The sequence below is a fragment of the Hemicordylus capensis genome, chromosome 1 (genome assembly GCF_027244095.1).
Source record: "Hemicordylus capensis ecotype Gifberg chromosome 1, rHemCap1.1.pri, whole genome shotgun sequence".
Lineage (NCBI taxonomy): Eukaryota > Metazoa > Chordata > Lepidosauria > Squamata > Cordylidae > Hemicordylus > Hemicordylus capensis.
The window spans coordinates 362,308,678-362,332,239 of NC_069657.1; the positions used below are offsets into that span (position 1 = coordinate 362,308,678).

Here is a 23,562-nt window from a genome sequence, read left to right on the forward strand (position 1 = left end):
AATAGTTGCTTGAGTTATATGGTTATGAAAGAAGAAATGAGTAATATAAAATAACTCAGAGGGCATGAATAATTTAGCACTATTAGGCCATTTTTCTATTCATAGAAATTTGAATTGTATTATTGTCCTTTGTGTAAATGGAACTTAACTTAGAAAAGTCACTGAGAAAGACACTATTGAAATGCATGTGATATACATTGAAAATTAGGAAGAACAAAGGATTTGCACTACAGTCAAGACCAATCTGTGAACATTATGAAAGATTATGATTATAAGCCTGCAATATCTTTACATTTTAAATCTAGTTAATACATAATTGTATAAGTCTGTTATACTGTAAGAATACCTATGGTTATTTATGTGGTAAATAATTTGTGGATCATTTAAAAATTTTTAATATTCAGTGTGTGTATACACACACACACACGATGAATATAATATTTGCTCTGAAATCATCCATGAGGAAAGAAGGGCTATTTGGGCTGGTCTGTAGCACATTATTGTTATTAACGTGAGGAGAAGCAGGTTGCCAAATGCTTCAGCATGAGGTGCAGAAGTGAATGTTCTGGCTGTATGTGATATAATGTATGTGTAGAGCAGCAATGCCTAGATGAGGCAGCATGGTAGGAGAGGCAGACTGCTTTTCGTAGCACACATATCAAGTAGATAACATAATGGTAGTATTTCCTGGTTTATCCACAATCCCTATAAGATTAATCCATTCTGTACGTTCTTCCACTTTCACAGTCATTCCCAACTGCTCCAATCATTTAATTTCTGGAGCCACCTTTTCTCTCATTGTAACAGGATTTTTTCAAGTGGCTTGTATCTGTGGTTTTAGTGTAATTGTGTAGCAACCTGGTAGACATCCTAATTATTCAAATACGTCTCTATAACCTCCAGCAAAATCCTTATCTCCCCTTGGCATCAGTTACTGCTTTCAATCACAGGATAGCTTGTGCTTCAAAACCAACCACTTGGAATTCCAAAAGTATTTTTCCCCTTTGTATATAAGCACATGCTATTTCAGACTTCCCCAATACTCGCAGTCTTTTTCCTGAATAAGTAACCAATCTAGTGTTTGATCTTTTCAAAGGTGGTACTTGTAGAGTTTTATACAGCTTAAAAGATAATACATTTGCTTTTCCTCCTGCATCTGTCTTAAAATTTACAGGCTTACAGTTATTTATAACAAGATCAGCATTGCTTCACCAATTCCTTTCACTGTAAAGTCCCAATAAAAAGATCCTGTAACTCTTCTTCTGCTTCCATCAGCACACACAGTTCTTTATTTTGTGAACTGTTGTCTTTAGTCTTATATATCCTTGCAAAGTGATTGAGTCTTTCAAACTTCCCACATAATTTTCCATATGCAGGACTAGCTTGGATCATTTTAAAAGGGGCTTAGACAGATTCATGGAGGACAGGTGGTCTATTAATGGCTATTAGTCTGGTGGCTATAGGCAACCCCCAGTCTCAGAGGCAAGATACCTGTAAATACCAATTGCAGGTGAGCAACAGCAAGAGAGAGGCCATGCCCTTGCCTCTTGCCTTCTTAGAGGCATCTGGTGGGCCACTGTGTGAAACAGGATGCTGGGCTAGATACGCCTTGGGCCTGATCCAGAAGGGCTGTTCTTATATAAGGCCTTATATTATGATTACCACACTTTTGACAAGATTTATTTGCTCCAGTATACATCTGAGGACTTTTCTTTACTCTGTTGAAGTTGATTAGGCTTTAATTTTCTTGACACAGTGTTAATTTTTACAACATCCAGTTGTTTCTCTACAGTCCCTTAGTTGTTTGTTACTTCCTCTATGCTGCAGATATACACTCTCAACTACATGTTCAAGAGTTAAATCACACTCTCTCAGTAATCTTGTCTTTACTCCCTCTGATCTGATTCCACACACACAATATGACCTAGATTAGTTACTCACACAGATTCACAAGTCTGTGTCAGTAACATAGTCACATAGAGATCTATATTTTCTCCTTCATGTTGTGATCTTGTGAAAAACCTATGTCTCTTATAGGTAACATTCCTTCTAGGTGCACAGTAAGCTTCAACTTATCAAGCAACGTCAATGTCAATGGACTCACTGAATATTTCTTTTACAGACCAGGCTCAGATAACAGGCGTCATGGTGGCAGAGAGCGGATGGCCAGCGCCAGTGAAAAGGGAAGTCTACCTATGGAATCCACCAAGGAGACCCGCTACTGTGCTGTGTGCAATGACTATGCTTCAGGCTACCATTATGGTGTTTGGTCCTGTGAGGGCTGCAAGGCCTTCTTCAAAAGAAGTATTCAAGGTAATAAGATGGATGCCAGCCAGTGGCATCAACAAACGTATGTCTTGTAATGAAGCAGTTGTCTAATAGTAAAAGAGCCATGGCTGTCTATTTATAAAAGGCTGATAATCATATACTGCTTCAAAGGACATTTCAGGGTGAAATTGTGCTTGAAGCACAAAACAAATATTAAAAGAGGGAGAGAGCGGCCAATCCTCCTTAACAATCAAACAATTCTTTCTAAATTTATAGCTGCCCTTGAGGGATTGTAGCCTTCCTTCCACAAAGTCTTGAATCCCTCTACCTAAACCCCATTACTTCCTCTAGTATAATCCCCACTTGCATTCTCTTACTCAGCTCTTATACCTTTTGCTCTTCCCCAGAGAAGTATCCTTCCTCCTATGGTCTCACTATCCCACCATCTTTTCAAGCAGATATTTCCCATCAGTATACCAATACTGATACAGTATTTATTGTTCACAGTCAGGAGCCACAATAGTCCAATCCAGTCACTAACGTGCTTCTTTTTAAGAGCTGCATTTCCTCCCAACTCCCACAAAATGCATGTCATATTCTCTCAAAACCACTAGTTTTGTGCTGCTTTCTGCCACAAACCCTGAGTTTTTTTACCACCATGTTTAAAGGTGTTAGTGATGTGCAAACAGGTTATCTTAGAGAGCGCCTTCTTCTGCATGATCCCCACCGCACATTAAGGTCGTCGTCGGAGGTCCGTTTCCAGTTACCACTGGTTTGTCTGGTGGGACTCAGAGGCCGGCCTTCTCTGTAGCTGCTCCTGGTCTGTGGAATGCACTCCCAGCAGAAATCAGCAATTTGAATTCTTACTGGCCTTCAAGAGAGCCCTTAAAACCTATCTGTTTGGCCTGGCCTTCCAGCATTTTTAAATAGTTGTAATTGGTTTTAATGTTGTAACCTGTTTTTCAGGGTTTTTTAAGTGTTGTGATTGTTTAATTACTATTTTATTATGTTTTAATTGTTAATTGTTTTATACTGTTTTATAATTTTTATTTTAATTGCTAGCTTATTTTAATGGTTTTGTTTTTAATTGTAAACCGCCCTGAGCCATTTTGGAAGGGCGGTAGAAAAATTAAATCAAATAAAATAAATAAATACATAAATAAATAGAACATGTTCAACATCGAATCGTTTCATAACCTGACCCTGGATCAACCCCCCCCCCCCGGCTGTTGGGGGGTTTGCAATTTTTTTTAAAAAATTAATACATTTTTTTAGAACTTACCCCCTCTAGAGGACTTGCTCTAGGTGGCGGGGGGGGCGGCGGTTCCTGCTCCCCCACTGGTCTCCTTGCCTCCCAAACTGGCCCTTTTGGATGTCTATTTGGCCCATTTGGGCCTTCCCACTCTGGTGTGGTTGGCTGTTTTGGAGGCTGCCGCGCCTGTGCAATCGGCCTCTGCATGGCCTGGGCTGAAGAGCTGGACAAACACGACGGTTTGGGAGGCAAGGAGGACAGCAGGGGGAGGGGGAACCCCCATGGGCCCCACCACCACCTAGAGCAAGTCCCCTGGAGGGGGTAAGTTCTAAAGAAAAAAGTATTAAATTAAAAATAAATAAATTTGCGAACCCTCCTAGACTGAACCAAACCAGGGAGGGGGTTGTTTGAGGGGCTGCCAGACCAGACTGGCCCAGTCTGGTTCGGGTCCAGTCTGAACTCGAACCGAACCGGGCCAGCCAGTTCCATGCACAGACCTAAAAGGTATAAGGGGTATCTCAAACTGGTTCCATGGAAATGCTCCAAAATTTTAAATATTTCCATATTGCCTTCATATCTACCCAAAATCTCTACCAGAGTTTTGTGCTAGTTTTGTGCCTTTACACCTTTAAACAAGGCAGTACAAAACTCAGGGTTTGTGACACAAAATGGCACAAAACAAGCATGTAACTCCGGTAGCGGTTTTGAGGGTATATGACAATTTTCATTTTTGGGGGTATCAGGAGGACATGCAGCTCTTTTTAAGCACATGGCTTACCCAACCCTCTCACAGTAAATTTCCTTACTGCAATTCAGGCTCCTCCTCCCCACCCACCCACCCAGAAATGTTCCATAATTGCCACAAAATGGTATCGGATTTATGATTTCCTTTCAGATTGCATTGCTTTGGATGCATTGCTTAATTACAGTGTAGTACAGTAGTGCCCAGACAGAAGGCACTACTTCTCATATGTAGCCAAAACGTAATTTGTGTTTTCAAAGTAAATATCTCCTTTTTCTTCCAAAATGGAAACAAAATATATTTAAAATTTATCTTTTCAGCTCAGGGGTGTGGCTAGGGAAGAGGGAGCCCTTGTTCACTCTTCTCCCTGGCGGTGCCTCAGAGTGAGGGAAATAATGAGGAAAATAGGGAGGGTGGAGCTGGGGGCCTCTCAGGAGCTGGTGCCCACGGGTTCTTTAAACCCATCTGCTGAATTATAGCTACACCCCTTTTTCAGCTGTATTGCGAGATCAAAACCTATGTTCAAATGTCCCTTGAAACTGCCTTAAATGAAAAACCTTTCTCTTTTTCTAAATGGAACTTAAGGTAGCATGACACTTTAGTTGCATGTACACATATCTGAACATCTCCTCAATGGCTTAGGAGCAGAAAGACCCCTCTGCCTTGGCTTAAAAAGCCATTTGTTTCTCGATTTGATGTCACTGTGACAATCAACCTTCTTTTACAGACTTGCCTGGCACTGAAACTCTTCTTATAGCTCTGTCTATCTCCCTATACTTTTTAAGCTCAACAAGGGAAATAATGTTAGAGCAACTGTGGCAACATACCTTTTAAAATATTTTTAGTTGAGAGTTTTTTGAACCACTTTTGATTGAGGAGGAGACAAGCGTGCTCATGCTCTTCCTCATGGCATTTCCCGGACTACGAGATTTGCAATGGTTAAAGCGTTGCAAAGTATGCCAGAATAGTGCAATATTTTCAAACCAAGAGTAAAGGTTGTTCAATGCTTTGTTGTAGGCTGCTGGCCATTCATATTTTCCGTCCACTGCAATGTGTTTTCAAGGCATAAAGTGTCCAGATTATCCTTGAAAGACATTTATCTGCCCCTCCTACCTGCTCCATTTGAGCCAATGGAGTCATGGGGTGAGGGGTGTGAAATGATTTTTTTTTAAAAAAAAATCCTCGGCTGCCTTGTGCCAATCTGCCCGCAGGGAGAAGTGCCGTTCCAAAACAAAAAACATTGTTTTGTTTGTATAATTGCACCCTTACACAAGTAACAACGCTGAAAATATAGGCCATAAAAATAGGAAGGAGTAGAGATTTCTGGATTTTTTTACCGCCATTTGCACGGCTGGGGGGTGGGCGAGACTTAACTGTATGAGGAACAAGGGGAAGTGTGGTGTGTGAGGAGATCCTTTGCAGTGAATTGTTCTTGGCTGAAGGGATTTTTATGAGGGAAGCGGAGGAGGAAGAGGAGGGGGGAAGAGAGCGCGGGGAGAACCTGGTTTGCCGCAAATGCCAGAGCAAGCTAGGAGGCATCTCAGATGGGGAGCTTGTTTATTGGAGAAGCCCAACCAGCGTCGGAGTCATTCTATTTGCTCCCTGCAGTCACCTTGCAGGAACGAGCCATCCATGGCTACTGCTGCAGCTGCAGCTGTTTTGTCACCCTGGCTAGTGAAGCAGAATATTTCATGGATGGGTCAGAGAAGGATGGGTCAGAGAAGGGCTGTACAATCAACCAATTTGATTTTGAACCATAGTAAGCTATTGAACCATAGTAAGTAAATGGGGTTGCACAGAAGTAAATGATTCTGTTCAATGGGCTTCCTCTTCAGTAAAAGTGCCACTGAATGGGTGAAGGCTGAAATCAGAAACCCCCAAATTACAGAATTAAGGCAAATTAATAGGAAATTGAAAGGGGATGCCTCAAGAACCCCAGAGTTAAAAGTGCTCTGATTGAAAGCAAACAATACCGGCTAGCGGAGCCCCCTCTCTGCACCTTGCTTGCAACTCACTTTTTGGCAGGTAGATGGGGGAAGGGAGTCTCTTTCCCTCCCCACAGTAAGCAGTGCCTGTGTCTCCCTGCTTTCCTACCCCACCACACAGGGGGAGAAGCAGTCAAATAAGCATTATTTCATGCATGAAAGAAACCGTCCACACGCTACAACTCATAAAATGCAGGGCAAGGCTCCCTACAATGGAAAAATACAGCTGCTTTACTGCAGAACGTTTACCACATTATAGGGGCATAACCCTATCAAAGAAACCCAAAACAAGGCATGGGAAATATGGACGGTACCCTAGTGACAGTGCAATGACTGCAATATCAAAACTTGAACAATGTGGATGGGCACTCATTGGACATGTTATAAAACTATTGCAACTTGTAATCTGGAAAATGCCCATGTGATTTGGCAGGGCTGGTCAGATGCATCATCCAAATCAATCTAGAGATGTTCTTGATGGTGGAATTTTATCTCATCAGAAATCCATCATAACTAGGGCCAAGTTACACACCACATGCATATTTCTTTTCTCTGATGTGTTGTCTGTATGTATAGAGACAGGTGGAAAACGGCTCAACTGAATGTGTTTTAAAGAAGGAGAATTGAATATGTGGGGGTGGAAGTCAATAGCAGGGGAATGGGTAAGGGAATAAACTGCTGTGGTTATGTTCAACATCTGCAATGGTCAAATCCTGGAATTAATGTGACAACCCACATTTGGGCTGTAACTGAAAATAGTATAATTTAAACTCTTCAAGCTGGGTAGCATTGTTATTCAGTCTCTACATTGAGTCAAGACAGAAACTACTCATGCTTCATTAAACTGCAGCAAAGTCTTGCAAACATTCACAATTCCACATATGCAACAAACATAAAAGCAAATTGACCTTCTTTTTAAGCAAATCGACCTTTCCCAAATTCATTTAGTCAGCTTTAAGGGCACAGTGAGAATATTCAAAATGCTCCAAAAGAGCTTACAACATGGGCTGACATCCAAACTACTGAAGTGTGCACACAAATAGTAGCTTTGAAGTGTGTGTGTAAATAGCACCTCCTGCCCTCAGCGACATGTTTCCCCTGAGGGTTTGGGTGTGTAACTGAGGCTTTGGGTGTGTAAGGGAACTGATGGAGCATGCTATCTGCATACAAACTTCAGTAGTCTGGACTGCAGTCATGAATGCTTCACAATCCCTGTTTTAAAAAGCAGTTGTGTTTAGATACAGTTTTAGTTAGTTTTTACAGACATCAAGATTGAGGCTTCTTGTTGCAGTGGATGTCCAGTTTGCATAATATTGAGGATTTTTTTTTTGCTGAGCAAGACCTATGAATCCATTATGTTGTTTCTTTTTTAAAAAAAAATTTACTTCATGGCAGCATAATTCCATGGCTTGCTTTTTTGTGTCACAAGTTGATATGTTTCTGTATGTTTATTCTCTATCAAATGCACACTTGGTCTCATGCACAAAAATATCTAGAAGTTAAACAAAAATCTAAGATTTTATAAATCAAAACCAAGTTGTAGTAAACGGCTCGTAAACTGTAAACCTTTGAACAGATATAGACTGGATTGTTTGAGCTTGAATCCACAAACCCAGCAGGAGCCCTTGTACTAGCATGCTCTTCCAAAACAATTAAACATATTTGAGATCAAGGGATGATATATTATTGTCATTCTGGTTCCCAAGTTTAGATATAAAAAAGCTAACAGAGAGAAGAATTGGGTGTTCACCATATACTGTTGATCACATGGCTTTTTGTGTGCTGTAATAATTTGGCTGACTCTCTGACAATACCTTTGAATACAGATTATTCCATCCCACCCCCCACCCCCATATTTATCTGCTTCTAATTTTTTAAAACTTCACAGAGGTGTCTGGTTGGGAGCTGGTGGATGTTTCTCCCAAAGGCTAGGATGGTGGATGTTTCTCCTACATGCCCTAATTTTGGGGAGTGGAAAAAATTATTATGTTCAAATTGGAAGCAAAAATAGTGGCTGACATCCAGACTAGTGCAGCATTTGTACTGCAAATGTTGCCCTTGTGCTGGGTGGAGGGGCAATTTTGTCAATCTTCCCTTCCCTCTGAAGGGACTTATTTTTGGACTCCCTAAACATGTTCTTGAAGGCTGAACATATCCTCAGGGATATTTTTGGGAGCCACCATCTTCTTCAGATAGAAGAGAAGACCGACAAAAACCTCCCCTTTCCTGTAGTGCACAACATTGCCGTATCTGTGCTTCATTAGTTTGGAAGTCAGCCACTACATGACTTGCTCTTTTTGTTAAAAGAAAGAAAGATTTTTCCAATTATATTTGTTCCTTTCTCCCTTTTCTCATTTCTTTTATATCTTTCAGACTTTTAATCATTATAGAAAATCATACATTGGAGCTGTGCAATCATATTGGTCCGATAGAAATACCAGACCAATATTTATTTATTTATTTATTTATTTATTTTTGCATTTATATACCGCCTTTCGTTAAAAAGATAACCCCAAGGCGGTTTACAAAAGTTAAAAACATACAATAAAAAGACAATAAAAATATCATGTTAAAAATATAAAAACATAAAAACAGGCATAAAAACAATACAACAAATAAAAACACAAAGAAGCTGCAGTAGAAAACGATCATGTAAAAGCCTGGGTAAAAAGCCAAGTCTTTAAAAGCTTTCTAAAAGCCGTGATGGAGTCCGAGGAACGAATGGCCACTGGGAGAGCATTCCAGAGTCTGGGGGCAGCAACAGAGAAGGCCCTGTCCCGAGTGCACGACAGCCGGGCCTCCCTCATTGTCGGCACCTGGAGCAGGGCCCCCTCAGATGTCCTTGTCAAGCGGGCAGCAACCCGTGGGAGCAGGCGGTCCCTCAGATACCCCGGGCCCAAACCGTTTAGGGCTTTAAAGGTCAAAACCAGCACCTTGAATTGGACCCGGAAACGAACCGGCAGCCAGTGCAGCTCTTTCAAAATGGGGGTGATATATTCCCAACGGGCAGCTCCGGATAAAACCCTAGCTGCCGCGTTTTGCACTAGCTGCAGTTTCCGGATATTCTTCAAGGGCAGCCCCACGTAGAGTGCGTTACAGTAATCCAGCCGCGACGTGACTAAGGCGTGGGTAACCGTGGCCAGATCTGCCTTCTCGAGAAAGGGACGCAGCTGGCGCACCAGCCGAAGCCGTGCAAAGGCACCCTTGGCCACCGCCTCCACCTGAGCTTCCAAAAGCAGAGCCGGGTCCAGTAGTACCCCCAAGCTGCGTACTTGCTCCTTCAAGGGGAGTGCAACCCCATCCAGAACCGGTAAAATCTCCTCATCCCGATTGGCTCTCCTACTGACCAACAGTACCTCCGTCTTATCCGGATTCAATTTCAGTTTGTTAGCCCACATCCAACCCATCACGGCCTCCAGCCCCCGATTCAGGACATCCACCGCCTCCCTAGGATCAGATGACAAGGAGAGATAGAGCTGAGTGTCATCCGCATATTGCTGACAACTCAGTCCAAATCTCCGGATGACCTCTCCCAGCGGCTTCATGTAGATGTTAAACAGCATGGGGGACAAGACCGATCCCTGCGGGACCCCACAGGCCAACGGCCACGGGGCCGAGCAGTAGTCCCCCAGCACCACCTTCTGAACCCTCCCCTCAAGAAAGGACCGAAACCACTGCAACGCAGTGCCTCCGATTCCCATACTCGAGAGGCGGCCCAGAAGGATACCATGGTCGATGGTATCGAACGCCGCCGAGAGGTCCAGCAGAACCAACAGGGACGCACTCCCCCTGTCTAGTTCCCGGCGTAGGTCATCCACTAGGGCGACCAAGGCAGTCTCAGTCCCATACCCGGGGCGGAAGCCAGATTGAAAAGGGTCCAGATAATCCGTATCATCCAAGACCCTCTGCAGCTGGGACGCCACCACACGCTCCATCACCTTGCCCAAAAAGGGGAGGTTAGACACAGGTCTATAGTTGTCCAGGCTGGAGGGATCAAGGGAGGGCTTTTTTAATAGAGGTCTTACCACCGCCTCCTTAAGGCACGATGGCATCCTGCCCTCCCTTAATGAAGCATTAACGATCACCTCCAGCCATCTACCTGTCCCCTCCCTGGAAGCTTTTATTAGCCATGAAGGGCAAGGGTCAAGAGCGCACGAAGTTGCCCGCACACTGCCCAGGATCTTGTCCACATCCTCAGGCCGCACCAACTGAAAAGAATCCAACACAACGGGACCAGATGGAACCAAAGGCACGTCTGCCGGAACTGCCAAAACTCTGGAGTCCAGGTCAGCACGGATGCAAGCGACTTTATCTGCAAAGCGACAGGCAAACCGATCACAAAGAGCTGTAGATGGCTCCTCCCCCATTGTCTGGGGGGATGTGTGGAGCAAGGTTTTCACCACACTAAACAGCTCTGTTTGTCTGCACTGAGCAGACGCAATGGAGGCGGAGAAAAAGCATTTCTTCGCCGCCCCCACCGCCACGGCATAGTCCCTAAAATGGGCTCTAGCCCGTGTTCGGTCGGATTCGTGACGACTCTTCCTCCAGCGTCGCTCCAGCCGTCGCCCGAGTTGCTTCATCGCCCTAAGCTCCGAGGAAAACCAAGGAGCCGAACGGGCTCCACCAAGCCGGAGAGGGCGCTTGGGGGCAACCGTGTCAACAGCCCGGGCCATCTCTCCATTCCAGAGATCAACCAAGGCCTCGACAGGGTCACCAGCTCTGGACACTGGAAACTCCCCGAGGGCTGTCTGAAATCCAAGCGGATCCATAAGCCTCCGGGGGCGGACCATCTTAATCGGCCCACCACCCCTGCAGAGGGTAGACGGAGCAGTCAAACTAAACCCCACCAGGTGATGATCTGTCCATGACAAGGGAGTGGTCTCAAATTCCCCCACCTCCAGATCATTTATTTCCCGGTCGGCAAAAACCAGATCCAGAGTGTGTCCCGCCACATGGGTAGGGCCCGATACCAATTGAGACAGGCCCATGGTTGCCATGGAGGCCATGAAATCCTGAGCCGCACCCACTAGGGGAGCCTCAGCGTGGACATTGAAATCCCCCAAAACAATAAGCCTGGGGGAACCCAAAGCCACCTCCGAGACCACCCCCGCCAGCTCAGGTAGGGAGACTGAAGTGCAGCGGGGTGGTCGGTACACCAGCAGAATCCCCAGCCTATCTCGGAGGCCCACCCTCAAGGACAAACACTCAAAATTCTGAGATTGCCTGACCGGGCACCTGGAAACGGGAAGAGTCTCACGAAAGATGACTGCAACGCCTCCTCCCCGACCCTCGAGGCGGGGCTGCTGCACGATCTGGAAACCTGGAGGACAAAGCTGAGAGAGACCAACCCCGCCCAGCGGATCCAACCAGGTCTCCGTCACGCATACCAGGTCAGCATGCTCATCCACAATCAGATCGTGGATAAGAGATGTTTTTGTGTTAACTGACCTGGCATTCAGCAGCAGCACCCTAATCCTCGAAGGAGTGTTCCCAGAGCTCCCTAGGGTCAGAGGGTTGGGAGAAGGGCCGGAAAAAGGAACAGGCCTCAATTGCCTGGACCGATTTCCCCTGTAATGGCCTGCCGAACTCCCACCGCCATACCTCCCTCTGCCCGCTACCCGTGATATTGCCGCCCCCACTCCAGACCCACTTTTTCGCTCCCCCAGGCACATCTCCCCAGAATAAACCACCACGGCTTCTTGGCTTAATAAAAAACCAAGACCAGACTTGCGTGATCTCCTGCTAGCTTCTTGATTGTGGGAAGACAGATCTTCAGGGCAGAAGGAAAGGATCTTCAGGGCCCCAGGCAGCTCACCCCACGGCTGAGAGCCACAAGGACGAGAGCCCTTCGGCTCACGCCAAGAGGCTCACGCCCCTGGCCCAGCCTGAGCTTTAAAGCAGCAGAGTCAGCCCCACAGATGGAACACACCTGAAGAAAGGTAGGGCAGAAGCAGAAACACAGTCACTGCCAGCCCAAGATCTTCCCTCTTCCCTTCTTCAGGCCCTGGCCCAGCCTGAGCTTTAAAGCAGCAGAGTCAGCCCCACAGATGGAACACACCTGAAGAAAGGTAGGGCAGAAGCAGAAACACAGTCACTGCCAGCCCAAGATCTTCCCTCTTCCCTTCTTCAGGCCCTGGCCCAGCCTGAGCTTTAAAGCAGCAGAGTCAGCCCCACAGATGGAACACACCTGAAGAAAGGTAGGGCAGAAGCAGAAACACAGTCACTGCCAGCCCAAGATCTTCCCTCTTCCCTTCTTCAGGCCCTGGCCCAGCCTGAGCTTTAAAGCAGCAGAGTCAGCCCCACAGATGGAACACACCTGAAGAAAGGTAGGGCAGAAGCAGAAACACAGTCACTGCCAGCCCAAGATCTTCCCTCTTCCCTTCTTCAGGCCCTGGCCCAGCCTGAGCTTTAAAGCAGCAGAGTCAGCCCCACAGATGGAACACACCTGAAGAAAGGTAGGGCAGAAGCAGAAACACAGTCACTGCCAGCCCAAGATCTTCCCTCTTCCCTTCTTCAGGCCCTGGCCCAGCCTGAGCTTTAAAGCAGCAGAGTCAGCCCCACAGATGGAACACACCTGAAGAAAGGTAGGGCAGAAGCAGAAACACAGTCACTGCCAGCCCAAGATCTTCCCTCTTCCCAATATGACCACTATTGGGCATTACCAGAAGGATTTCCAATAGGACTGCAAGGAACCCTGATAGTCGAAATTCTGACTAAAATCCCGGCTGTCTTATTGGAAATTATTTCATTTCTGATAGTAATATTGGGGGTGGGGGAACTGAGTCCCGCTGTTTGGGGAAACTTTCTCTCCAAGCCAGCTCAGGGCTGGTTTTTAAGGACTGCACACCCCAAACCAGGGGATAGGGAGTAAAAGTAACCCCTCAGAAAGCACTCACTGGCCCAGGTTAGAAGTCAGCTTCAACAGAAAGCCATTGCAGACCTGGACTTTAGGACTGCACTCCAGAAATCGAGGGGGTGGGGGCAACAATAAGCCCTCAGGATGCACATACTAATCCAGTTATCTTGACCCCGCATTCCCCGATTTTGGGGGTGCAGTCCTTTAAATTCAAATCTGAGTATAACTGAGTTACGAATAATTAATTCCTCCATTTGTATTTTACTTCTTTCATAAAAGAATTATTAGGGGGGTGTTGTGGTCCAGCCCTGATTTATATACTAAATATGCTCATTAGCTAGCATACAAAACTAGGCCTGTCTCATAGTGTCACCAAGTGACCAAGTTCTTTTATATAGTGACCATGTAGGATCTGGGCGCAAGGAAGAAAGGAGATCAAACCAATCCTAAATGATTCAAGGGGCTTTATTGAGTATAAAAGAATAACAACATCAATCAAGCGGAGCAGAAAGCAGAACATCCTATCAGTATTACTAACAGTATTTCAACCTTAGCCAGCAACAGTATTCACCCAGTGTTCCTAACTAACATATGTGTGTGCATTAAATCTTCCTAGAGCCTAAAAGAATTCAGATATAGATGGAAAAAGTGGTGGGATAAGGAAAGCTGAGGGCTGGCATGGTTTGGGGAGATCAGGAATTAGTAGAGGGGAAGGGGGGGGGAGGAGAAGAAGGGCAAAGGATGGAGGGATCCAAGGCTTGTAGAGGCAGCATATTACCAGGATCAGAGGCTTGAGAGCGGTGGATCTTTCAGCTGAAGGAGTGAGGCTTCTGGCTGGAGACAGGAGCTTTTAGAGCGATCATCATGCATGCAGTTTGCTCAGAGCACGGCTGAGAGTCAGAGCACCATGGCTGGGGAAGTCTTGACTTCTCACTGCGCAGTGGAAGTCACAGACCGTTCCTGTTCATGGACAGAGTTCCTGCCTCTAGCCCCGCGGCTTGGGCAGCAAACTCTGGGATTGCTCGTGAGCAGATCTTGCTTGTAGGCACAAGATTGCTAGCTCTCTGTCCAGTAAGCCTGTTCTTTATAGCTGTATTTTCCTTTGATCTCTCATAGAGTCTATTCAAATTTCCTCATCTTTTCCTGGGTCCCCAAAAGGTGACAACTTGCTGTTACCTTCTGGATATCATCTTTTAATTATTCAGCCAGTCCAGAAAGATCTCAATCTCATCTTCTGTTAGCTGCTATCTTGAGGAGGGGACATTGCCCAAAGCAAATCTGCATCTCTGAGTTGCAAATGGGCCCCCAGATTTGCTAGCCTGGTCCCAAAAGGTGTTAAAAGTCAGGAGTTAGTGAGAGAATTAGTTCTATTTGTGTGAGACAGCAATTACATTATTTCTTGTGTACCTCTATCTAGTGTGTAATTATAACAAGAGAATATTTAAAGTAACATAAAAAGGGGTACATGTGTGAGACAAGTTAATCAATACATTTGACTAAGGCAGAAGCATCCTGTCAGTGAGGTAAGGGGATTCCTGCACAGCAGGTTAATTCCAGCAGTGTGAGACTGGTAATTAAGCCTGACCCATTGTGTCTCTTGTGAGTTCCACAAACACTGATAACCAATGCTAGATTACCCCTGCCTCTACAATTCATTTACCAGGCATTACCCAGGCAGATCTGGGTGTCAATTCACCCTGAGTCCAGGCATTAATTCCTGTCTTAATATAAAATGAAATCAGACACAGGCCTGAATTCCATATACTTCTGAGTTGGTACCTCTGAGTCTAATATGTTGTGGTGCCCATAACATGGGCTTAGACAAGCCACTTTCTCTTGGAAGCAGTTGCTCACCTGCATTATTGGGATAATAATGCTAACCTACCTCACCGAATTATTGTTAGGGGTGTGCACCGGACCGCGGACCTGCGGTTCGGCACTGGGGTGGGGGGTTCCATTAAGGGTGGGGGGGCTTTACTCACCCCTCCCGCGCTTTGCAAGTTTGGTGCCATACTTCATTTAAAAAATGCGCCGCAGAATCGCCCTCCACTCCTATGGCTCCGGACCGGGGCTCCTTCCTGTCTTCAAAATCGGGCGGCAGGATACTTCCCTGCCGCCCCCGAAGCCCCCTCAAGCCATTTTAGCCCTTTAAATCTCGCCCCGGACCGAGTCCTATGGCGCTCGGGCGGGCGGTGGGGAGATGTCCGTCCGTCCGCCCGCCCCCTTCCCTGCCTTCTGCGAAGTGCAGGGAGCCTTCTGCGTGCGCGTGCACAGAAGGCTCCCTGCACTTGAGTCTTCTGCGCACGCGCACGCAGAAGGCTCCCTGCACTTCGCAGAAGGCAGGGAAGGGGGCGGGCGGACGGACGGACATCTCCCCGCCGCCCGCCCGAGCGCCATAGGACTCGGTCCGGGGCGAGATTTAAAGGGCTAAAATGGCTTGAGGGGGCTTCAGGGGCGGCAGGGAAGTATCCTGCCGCCCGATTTTGAAGACAGGAAGGAGCCCCGGTCCGGAGCCATAGGAGTGGAGGGCGATTCTGTGGCGCATTTTTAAAATGAATTATGGCACCAAACTTGCAAAGCGCGGGAGGGGTGAGTAAAGCCCCCCCACCCTTAATGGAACCCCCCACCCTAACCCTCCCGAACCAAAACCACCCCTTGTCCGGACCATTTCGGAGGCCAGTAGAATGGCCTCCGAACCGGTCCGTGCACACTACTAATTATTGTTACAGCCATTTGAATGTATTTGTAAACATTCCAAATTGAATGAACTAACGAACGAACGAACGACTAAATAAATAAATAAATGCAAAAAAGTGATATAAATGCTTATTTTTATTATTAGAAATCATCCAAATACATTTGAATCCTGTACTGCTTTTTACTTAAGGAAGAAGCAATAATGCGGTTAACTTTTAATTTTTCGGGGCTTGATGCGGCCAAATGCTGAATTGCGTGTTGCATATTCAACATTCAATGCCCTTTAATGAGATGGTCTTTATATATGAACATTTAATTTATTTAATTTATATACCACCCTTCCTAAAGTGGTTCAGGGTGGTTTACATTAAAAATAAAAACCTCATAGTAAAGCAGTTAAAATAAAATAAAAAAAATTAAAATTATATGTCATTAAAAGCCAGGCTTTAAGGCTTTCCTGAAGGCCTCCAGGGAAGCTAATCCTCTTATGTCCATGGGGAGCATGTTCTACAGCACAGGGGCGACAACTGAGAAGGCCTGATCCCAGGTCACCGAAAAGATGAACTGGTGGCACCCAAAGACGGACCCCTCCTGATTATCTTAATGAGCACTGGGGATCTTGTAGAGAATGGCACTTGTCAGGTAACCTGGACCTAAGCCATTCAGGGCTTTAAAGGTAATAACCAGCACTTTGTATTTTGCCCAGAAACATATCAGTAGCCAGTGCAACTGTTTAATAACAGGCATAATGTGGTCTCTCTGCGATACCCCAGAGACCAATTTGGCTGCTGCATTTTGAACTAATTGAAATTTCCAAACTATGTACAAAGGCAGCCCTACATAGAGTGCATTGCAGCAGTCCAACCTGGAGGTTACCAACTGGTGTACCACTGTTTTCAGGTCATTCTTCTCAGGGAACAGGTGTAGTTGTCAAATCAATCGCAGCTGGTAAAAAGTGCTCCTGGCCACAGCCTCAACCTGAGGCAACAGGATGAGACCCGGGTCCAAGAGTACCACCAAACTATTAACCTATTCTTTCTGGGGGAGTGCAGCCTCAACCAAATAGGAAGTTCTATCCTGTTATGTAGATTACGGCCCCCAATAATGAGCACTTCCATGCTCCATCTTGCTTGGATTCAGCTTCAGTTTATTAACCCACATAGACAGACATTTAAGCGGCTAATGCAATTTCTTGATATTGATGACAAGGAGAAATAGATTTGGGTTTCATCAGCATATTGATAACACCCAGCAGCAAATATATCACTGCAATGATCAAAAGCGGTGGGGGGGAAATACAAAATCCCTCCTCTAGCTGTGAGGAGTCCCGGGTAGACTGCCACCATCCACTTTTTAATATGAGCAGATTCACCCTTCCAACAGAATATTCTGGGAGAAAAAAGTAGAAAACCCTTCCCTACAAGAAAGGCTTGAACAGTCTTAGGCCTTCAAGAGCGTGTGACTAGGACTAGAGTGTAAGGAGTTACACTCTAGAACAACTTCAAGGATCTGTTAATTATTGATGATAAGAATAACTATAGAGACATCAACAATCACTGCTTCAATTCAAGTAACCCCTTCCCTAGGAACTACAAGAACCATGACGTCAGATCTAAGCACTTAAACAAAAATAAATTCCTTGATGTGTCTAGCTAAACTGGTCCTTATCCTTCCTACTTAATTCCAGACAAGGATCCTCCAGTTGATTCCCAGCCCAAGGCTGTCTTCCCTTTTCCTACATTAGATGCTGATCCGACTTCATTCAGTTGCCTCCAGGGAAGAACTGAACTCTTAACACACACCTCCCCTTCTCGTCTATAGGCTGTGGTCCAGTAAACCCTGCCCCTTACTCTGGATTGGGCTACAGGGATTTAATTATACTGGGCTTTCTTCCTTATTTGGAGAAGCCCACCTCCAAGCAGTTACTCTACCTGAGGCCTAGTGTACCCTCAAGCCTGACTATCAATGCAATCACAAAATTTGATCCCTCAGTAATGGATAGTTATAGGCCAGTCTCCAATCTCCCATGATTGGGCAAGGTGATTGAGAGAATGGCGGCTTACCAGCTCCCGGCAGTTTTGGAGGAAACAATTTATCTAGACACATTTCAAACTGGCTTTAGAGCGGGCTATGGGGTTGAGTCTGCTTTGGTCGGCCTCATGGATGACCTTTACCAGAGAATCGACAGAGGGAGTGTGACTCTGCTGGGTTGTTTGGATCTCTTGGCAGCGTTCGATACCATTGGCCATGGTATCCTTCTGGATCACCTGGGGGAATTGAGGAGGATAGGAGGCACTGCTTTGCAGTGGTTCCGCTCCTATCTCTCAGGCAGATTCCAGATGGTGGAGCTTGGTGACAGTTCCTCTTCAAAATGGGAGCTATTATATGGAGTCCCTCAGGGCTCCATTCTGTCACCAATGCTTTTTAACATTTACATGAAACTGCTGGGTGAGGTCATCAGAAGATTTGGTGCAGGGTGTTATCAGTATGCTGATGACACCCAAATCTATTTCTCCTCCTCCTCCTCCTGAAATGGCACTCACTCCCTAAATACCTGCCTACAGGTAGTAATGGGCTGGATGAAGGATAACAAATTGAAGCTGAATCCAAGCAAGACGGAGGTGCTCATTGTGGGGGATCAGAATCTGAGAGCTGGATAGGATTACATTCTCCCAGAAGGAACAGCTTGGTAGTGCTCTTGGATCCAGGCCTCACCCTGGTATCTCAGGTGGAGGCTATGGCCAGGAGCACTTTCCATCAACTTTGGCTGATTCAATAGCTGCGTCCATTCCTTGAAGAGATTGATCTCAAAACAGTGATGCATCAGCTGGTAACCTCCAGGCTCGACTACTGCAATGCACTCTACATAGGGCTGCCTTTGTACGTAGTTCGGAAACTTTTGTTAGTTCAAAATGCGGCAGCTAGATTGGTCTCTGGGACAACCCAGGGAGATCATATTATGCTTGTTTTAAAACAGTTGCATTGGCTGCTGATATGTTTCCGGGAAAAATAAAAAGTGCTGATTAATATCTTTAAAGCCCTGAATGGCTTGGGTCTGGGCTACCTTAAAGAGTTCCTTCTTCTGTATGATCCCCATCGCACATTGAGGTCATCTGGAGAGGTCCATCTTCAGTTATCACCAGTACATCTGGTGGCAACTAGGAACCGGGCCTTCTCTGTAGCTGCTCCTGGCCTATGGAATGCACTCCCGGCAGATATCCGCAGTTTAGGCTTGCTATTGGCCTTTAAGAGAGCCCTAAAGACTTACTTGTTTGGCCTGGCCTTCTAAGGTTTTAAAATTGTTTTAAAGTATTTTTAATTGGTTTTAAATTGTGTTAATGTTGTTTTTATATTGTTTTAAGTAGTATGTTTTAAATGATGTTGTTTTTATGTTTTTTAAACTAGTTGTGCACAGCCCAACTATTCTTTAAACTAGTTGTTTGAAGTAGCCTCTGTATTGGATGGTTTATAGATATAATAATATAATATAATCCAGTAGCCTCTGGATTGGATGGTTTATAAATATAATAAATAAATAAATAAAATTACGCGCGAAATAATTTGCAGGTGCAGGATCTGACTGTTTCAACAGCCTTGAATCAACAGACTTGTAATCATGTACTAAGTGCACTTCAGTGAACTATGACTGTGTATGTGTTCTTTTAATAGTGTATATACAAGATACTCTTGTGTTATAGGGTATAAAATAATCTTTACTTCAGGCCCCAACTCTTTCATAGAGTATCCAGCATTCAAAGCACAACTGGAAACTGCTGGTGAAATACAATTTTCATCCCAGCTAGCACCTCCAGATAATATTCTAACAACAACAACAACAACAACAACACAGAAATCACCATCAGCCAGTTACAAAAAGCAGATTTACTGGGAACAGCCTATATTCTGCGACGGTATCTATAACAATTGACAATAAAATTCAGCCATCCCAGGTCCTTGGGAAGGACTCAATGTCTGGATAAAACAAACCAGTCAATAACACCTGTCTGATTGTGTAAACAAGATATAACAACAACAACAACAACAACCCCCAGTGAGGCACTACCTTGGTGTGGTTGTGGGGCTTGTGTGCTCTGAGGAAGGTGAGAGCTATGCCAGAGGTCCAACCATACTGGACAGGTCTCACCAGAGGAGCCAGACAAAGAGTGCCTCTCCCATCAACAATATGGTGAGACGTAACTTTAATAAATCTATACCGGATCGGTCGTAGCCCGGGTCAACAAGGACCGCACCAGGTGCTATAGTCCCTGGACATCTGGTGGCAAGTGGGCAACAGGACTCAGGATCTTCAGTTGAGCAACCAGGGCTGGAGACAGCAAAGTTACTGGAAGAAACGTCGCTTAACCAAAAAAAATATACAAAAAATGCCAACAAGGAAATCATGATCTGCTATAACAAGTCTAGTCCAACTAGCAGAGGTTATTTAAAAAGAATGTACCAAATCTGGAAAGAGAAGCATCCAGATACAGAAATAACAGAACAAAGGCTAGCAGACCAGAGAAGATACATAATAAGAAATAAAGTATTCACAGGAGTTGAGCTGGAAGAACTGCAAAGAGCAACACAGGCTCAAGATATGGAAGAAGAATTACCACCAATTGAAGAAGTTGCTCAGGCGCAGGTGGAGGAAGTGTTGGAAATCGAGGATGCCAATGTTACTGAACTGTTTCAAAATCAAAACCAGGCAACCACCCCTTTGCCTTCACCTCAAAAACACAAATGCCGTTGAACAGAAAAGCAACAAGAACTAAAGCAAAAAATAACTGAGCTCATGAACCAAACAACCACCAGGGTTCGACTTCCAGCTCTAAAAACAGTTGCCAAAAAACAACTTGCTCAGGCATTAAAAGATGTAAATGCTGCACTTGCAGAGATAACAACCAATAATTTGCAAGAAACAAACCAACTAATGTACAGTGCAGCAACAATAACAACACAAGAGCTCGGATATAAGATCAGTGGACCTGTAAAAAAAGAAAGCAGTACATCACCTAAATGGAAGATTAGATTAGAAAATAAAATCTCCAGGCTTAGATCCGATGCTAGTAAACTGAAAGATATGAAAGACAAGAAGTTGAAGAATGAAAACACCAAACAGTATCTGATCCAAAAATACCACCTAGATGCAAGGAAAATTAGAGAAGTCCTGGAAATAATAAAGCAGCAAATAACAGCAGTGTCAAAGAAGATTAGCAGGTATGAAGCCAGAATTACACAACATAGGCAGAATCTCCAATTCCAGTTGAATCAGAGACGTTTCTACCAAAGCATAGAAGGAGAAACTGCAAGAAACTTAGAAACACCAAATAAAGAAGAAACAGTGCAAATCTGGAGGAAATTATGGGACAATCCAATAGATTATAATAAAAAAGCAGGCTGGATGATAGAGGTCAAAAAATGTAACCAACAAATGCAAGATCTAATAATAACACCAGAATTAATAAGTGAAAGAGCAAAGAAAATTAAAAATTGGACTGCTTCAGGCGACAATGAACTGCATGGCTTTTAGCTTAAACACCTAACAAGCCTTCATAAACAACTATCAAAACAGTTCCATCACATTTTGCAAGGAGGTGATATTGAACAATGGCTAACAACTGGGAAAACTCATCTCATCATGAAAGACCCAGCAAAAAGGTGCAGTTCCAAGTAATTATAGACCGATCACCTGCCTTCCAACCAAATTATTAACTGGAATAATAGCAGATGAAGTGATGCAACACTTATTAACTAACAAACAGCTTCCAGTTGAACAGAAAGGAAATTGCCTGAACACCAGAGGCACAAAAGACTAGCTGCTGATTGACAAAATGATTTTAGAAAATTGCAAGAGAAGAAAAACCAATCTAAGTGTTGCATGGATTGACTACAAGAAAGCCTTCGATTCATTGCTTCACACATGGATACTAAAATGTTTAGAAACAACTGGTGTCAGCAAAAACATTCAGATATTTATTAAAAAAGCAATGAGCATGTGGTGTACACAGTTAACAATCAATGGCGAGACACTTGGACAGGTTAGCATTAGAAGAGGCATTTTCCAAGGGGACTCACTATCCCCTCTATTGTTTGTAATCCCCATGACCCCACTTTCACAAATACTAAACAAAACAGGCCTCGGATACCAAACATCTAAAACATCAAGTAAAATCAACCATCTGCTGTACATGGACGATCTGAAGTTGTATGGAAAGTCCCAGTCAGAAATCGAATCACTGCTAAGCACTGTCCGTATATTCAGTAGCAATATAGCAATGGAGTTTGGACTAGACAAGTGTGCTGCATTAATAATGAACAGAGGGAAAATAAGAAAAACAGAAGGAATAGAACTGCCCAATGGAAGCAAGATCAAGAACCTGGAAGAGAAAGAACCTTACAAATACTTGGGCATTCTCCAGGCTGATAACATCGCACACACTGAAGTTAAAAGAAAAATTGGAAGTGAATATATCAGGAGAGTTAGAAAAATCCTCAAGTCCAAACTCAATGGTGGGAACACCATACAAGCCATAAACACCTGGGCTATACCTGTTATCAGATACACTGCAGGAACAATAGACTGGACCCAGGCAGAGCTAGAGACGCTGGATCGTAAGACCAGGAAAATCATGACCATCTATCATGCTCTGCACCCCCGCAGTGATGTAGATAGGCTATACCTCCCTCGCAGTTCAGGCGGAAGAGGAATGCTGCAAGTCCACCAAACAGTAGAGGAGGAGAAAAGAGGCCTTGAAGAATATATAAAGGACAGTGAAGAAGATGCACTTAAAATGGTCAATAACGCGAAACTATTCAACACCAATGAAACAAAGCAGGGCTACAAGAAAGAACAAGTCAAGAACCGAGCAGAAAAATGGAGAAATAAGCCCCTTCATGATCAATATTTGCACAATATAAGTGGAAAATCAGACATCACCAAGATCTGGCAATGGCTGAAGAATGGCAACTTGAAGAAAGAAACAGAGGGTTTAATACTGGCTGCGCAAGAACAGGCACTAAGAACAAATGCAATAAGAGCAAAAGTAGAAAAGTCAACAACAAACAGCAAGTGCCGCCTTTGTAAAGAAGCAGATGAAACCGTGGACCACCTAATCAGCTGTTGTAAAAAGATCGCACAGACTGACTACAAACAAAGGCATGACAAGGCTACCTGTAGCCAAACATTGGTGGGACCATAAAATTGAAAAAGTGGTAGAAAATGAATATGTAAAAATATTATGGGACTTCCGACTACAAACAGACAAACATCTGCCACACAATACACCAGATATCACTGTAGTTGAGAAGAAAGAAAATTCACTTCATTCAAGTGAAGATAATCAACATAGCAATACCAGGGGATAGCAGAATAGAAGAAAAAGAAATAGAAAAAAATCACCAAATACAAAGATCTACAAATGGAAATGGAAAGGCTGTGGCAGAAGAAGACCAAAATAATCCCAGTGCTCTTTGGCGCCCTGGGTGCAGTTCCAAAAGACCTTGAAGAGCACCTCAACACCATAGGGGCCACAGAAATCACCACCAGCCAATTACAAAAAGAAGCTTTACTGGGAACAGCCTATATTCTGCGACGATATCTATAACAACTGACAATAAAATTCTGGCATCCCAGGTCCTTGGGAAGGACTCTATGTCTGGATAAAACAAACCAGTCAATAACACCTGTCTGACTGTGTAAACAAGAAATAATAATAATAATAATAATAATAATAATAATAATAATAATAATAATAATAATAGCTAC

At 44.4% G+C, this 23,562-nt stretch overlaps 1 protein-coding gene across 5 annotated transcripts in view; it reads left to right on the top strand.

Moving 5' to 3' along the window:
* Positions 1-23,562, top strand: part of ESR1 (estrogen receptor 1) — a 340,324-nt gene that overhangs the window by 150,783 nt on the left and 165,979 nt on the right. For all 5 annotated transcript variants that reach the window (XM_053292723.1, XM_053292689.1, XM_053292697.1 and 2 more), the window contains exon 3: positions 2,123-2,313. In XM_053292723.1, coding sequence (XP_053148698.1) covers positions 2,123-2,313 — 191 coding nt within the window. The remainder of the gene's footprint in view (positions 1-2,122; positions 2,314-23,562) is intronic.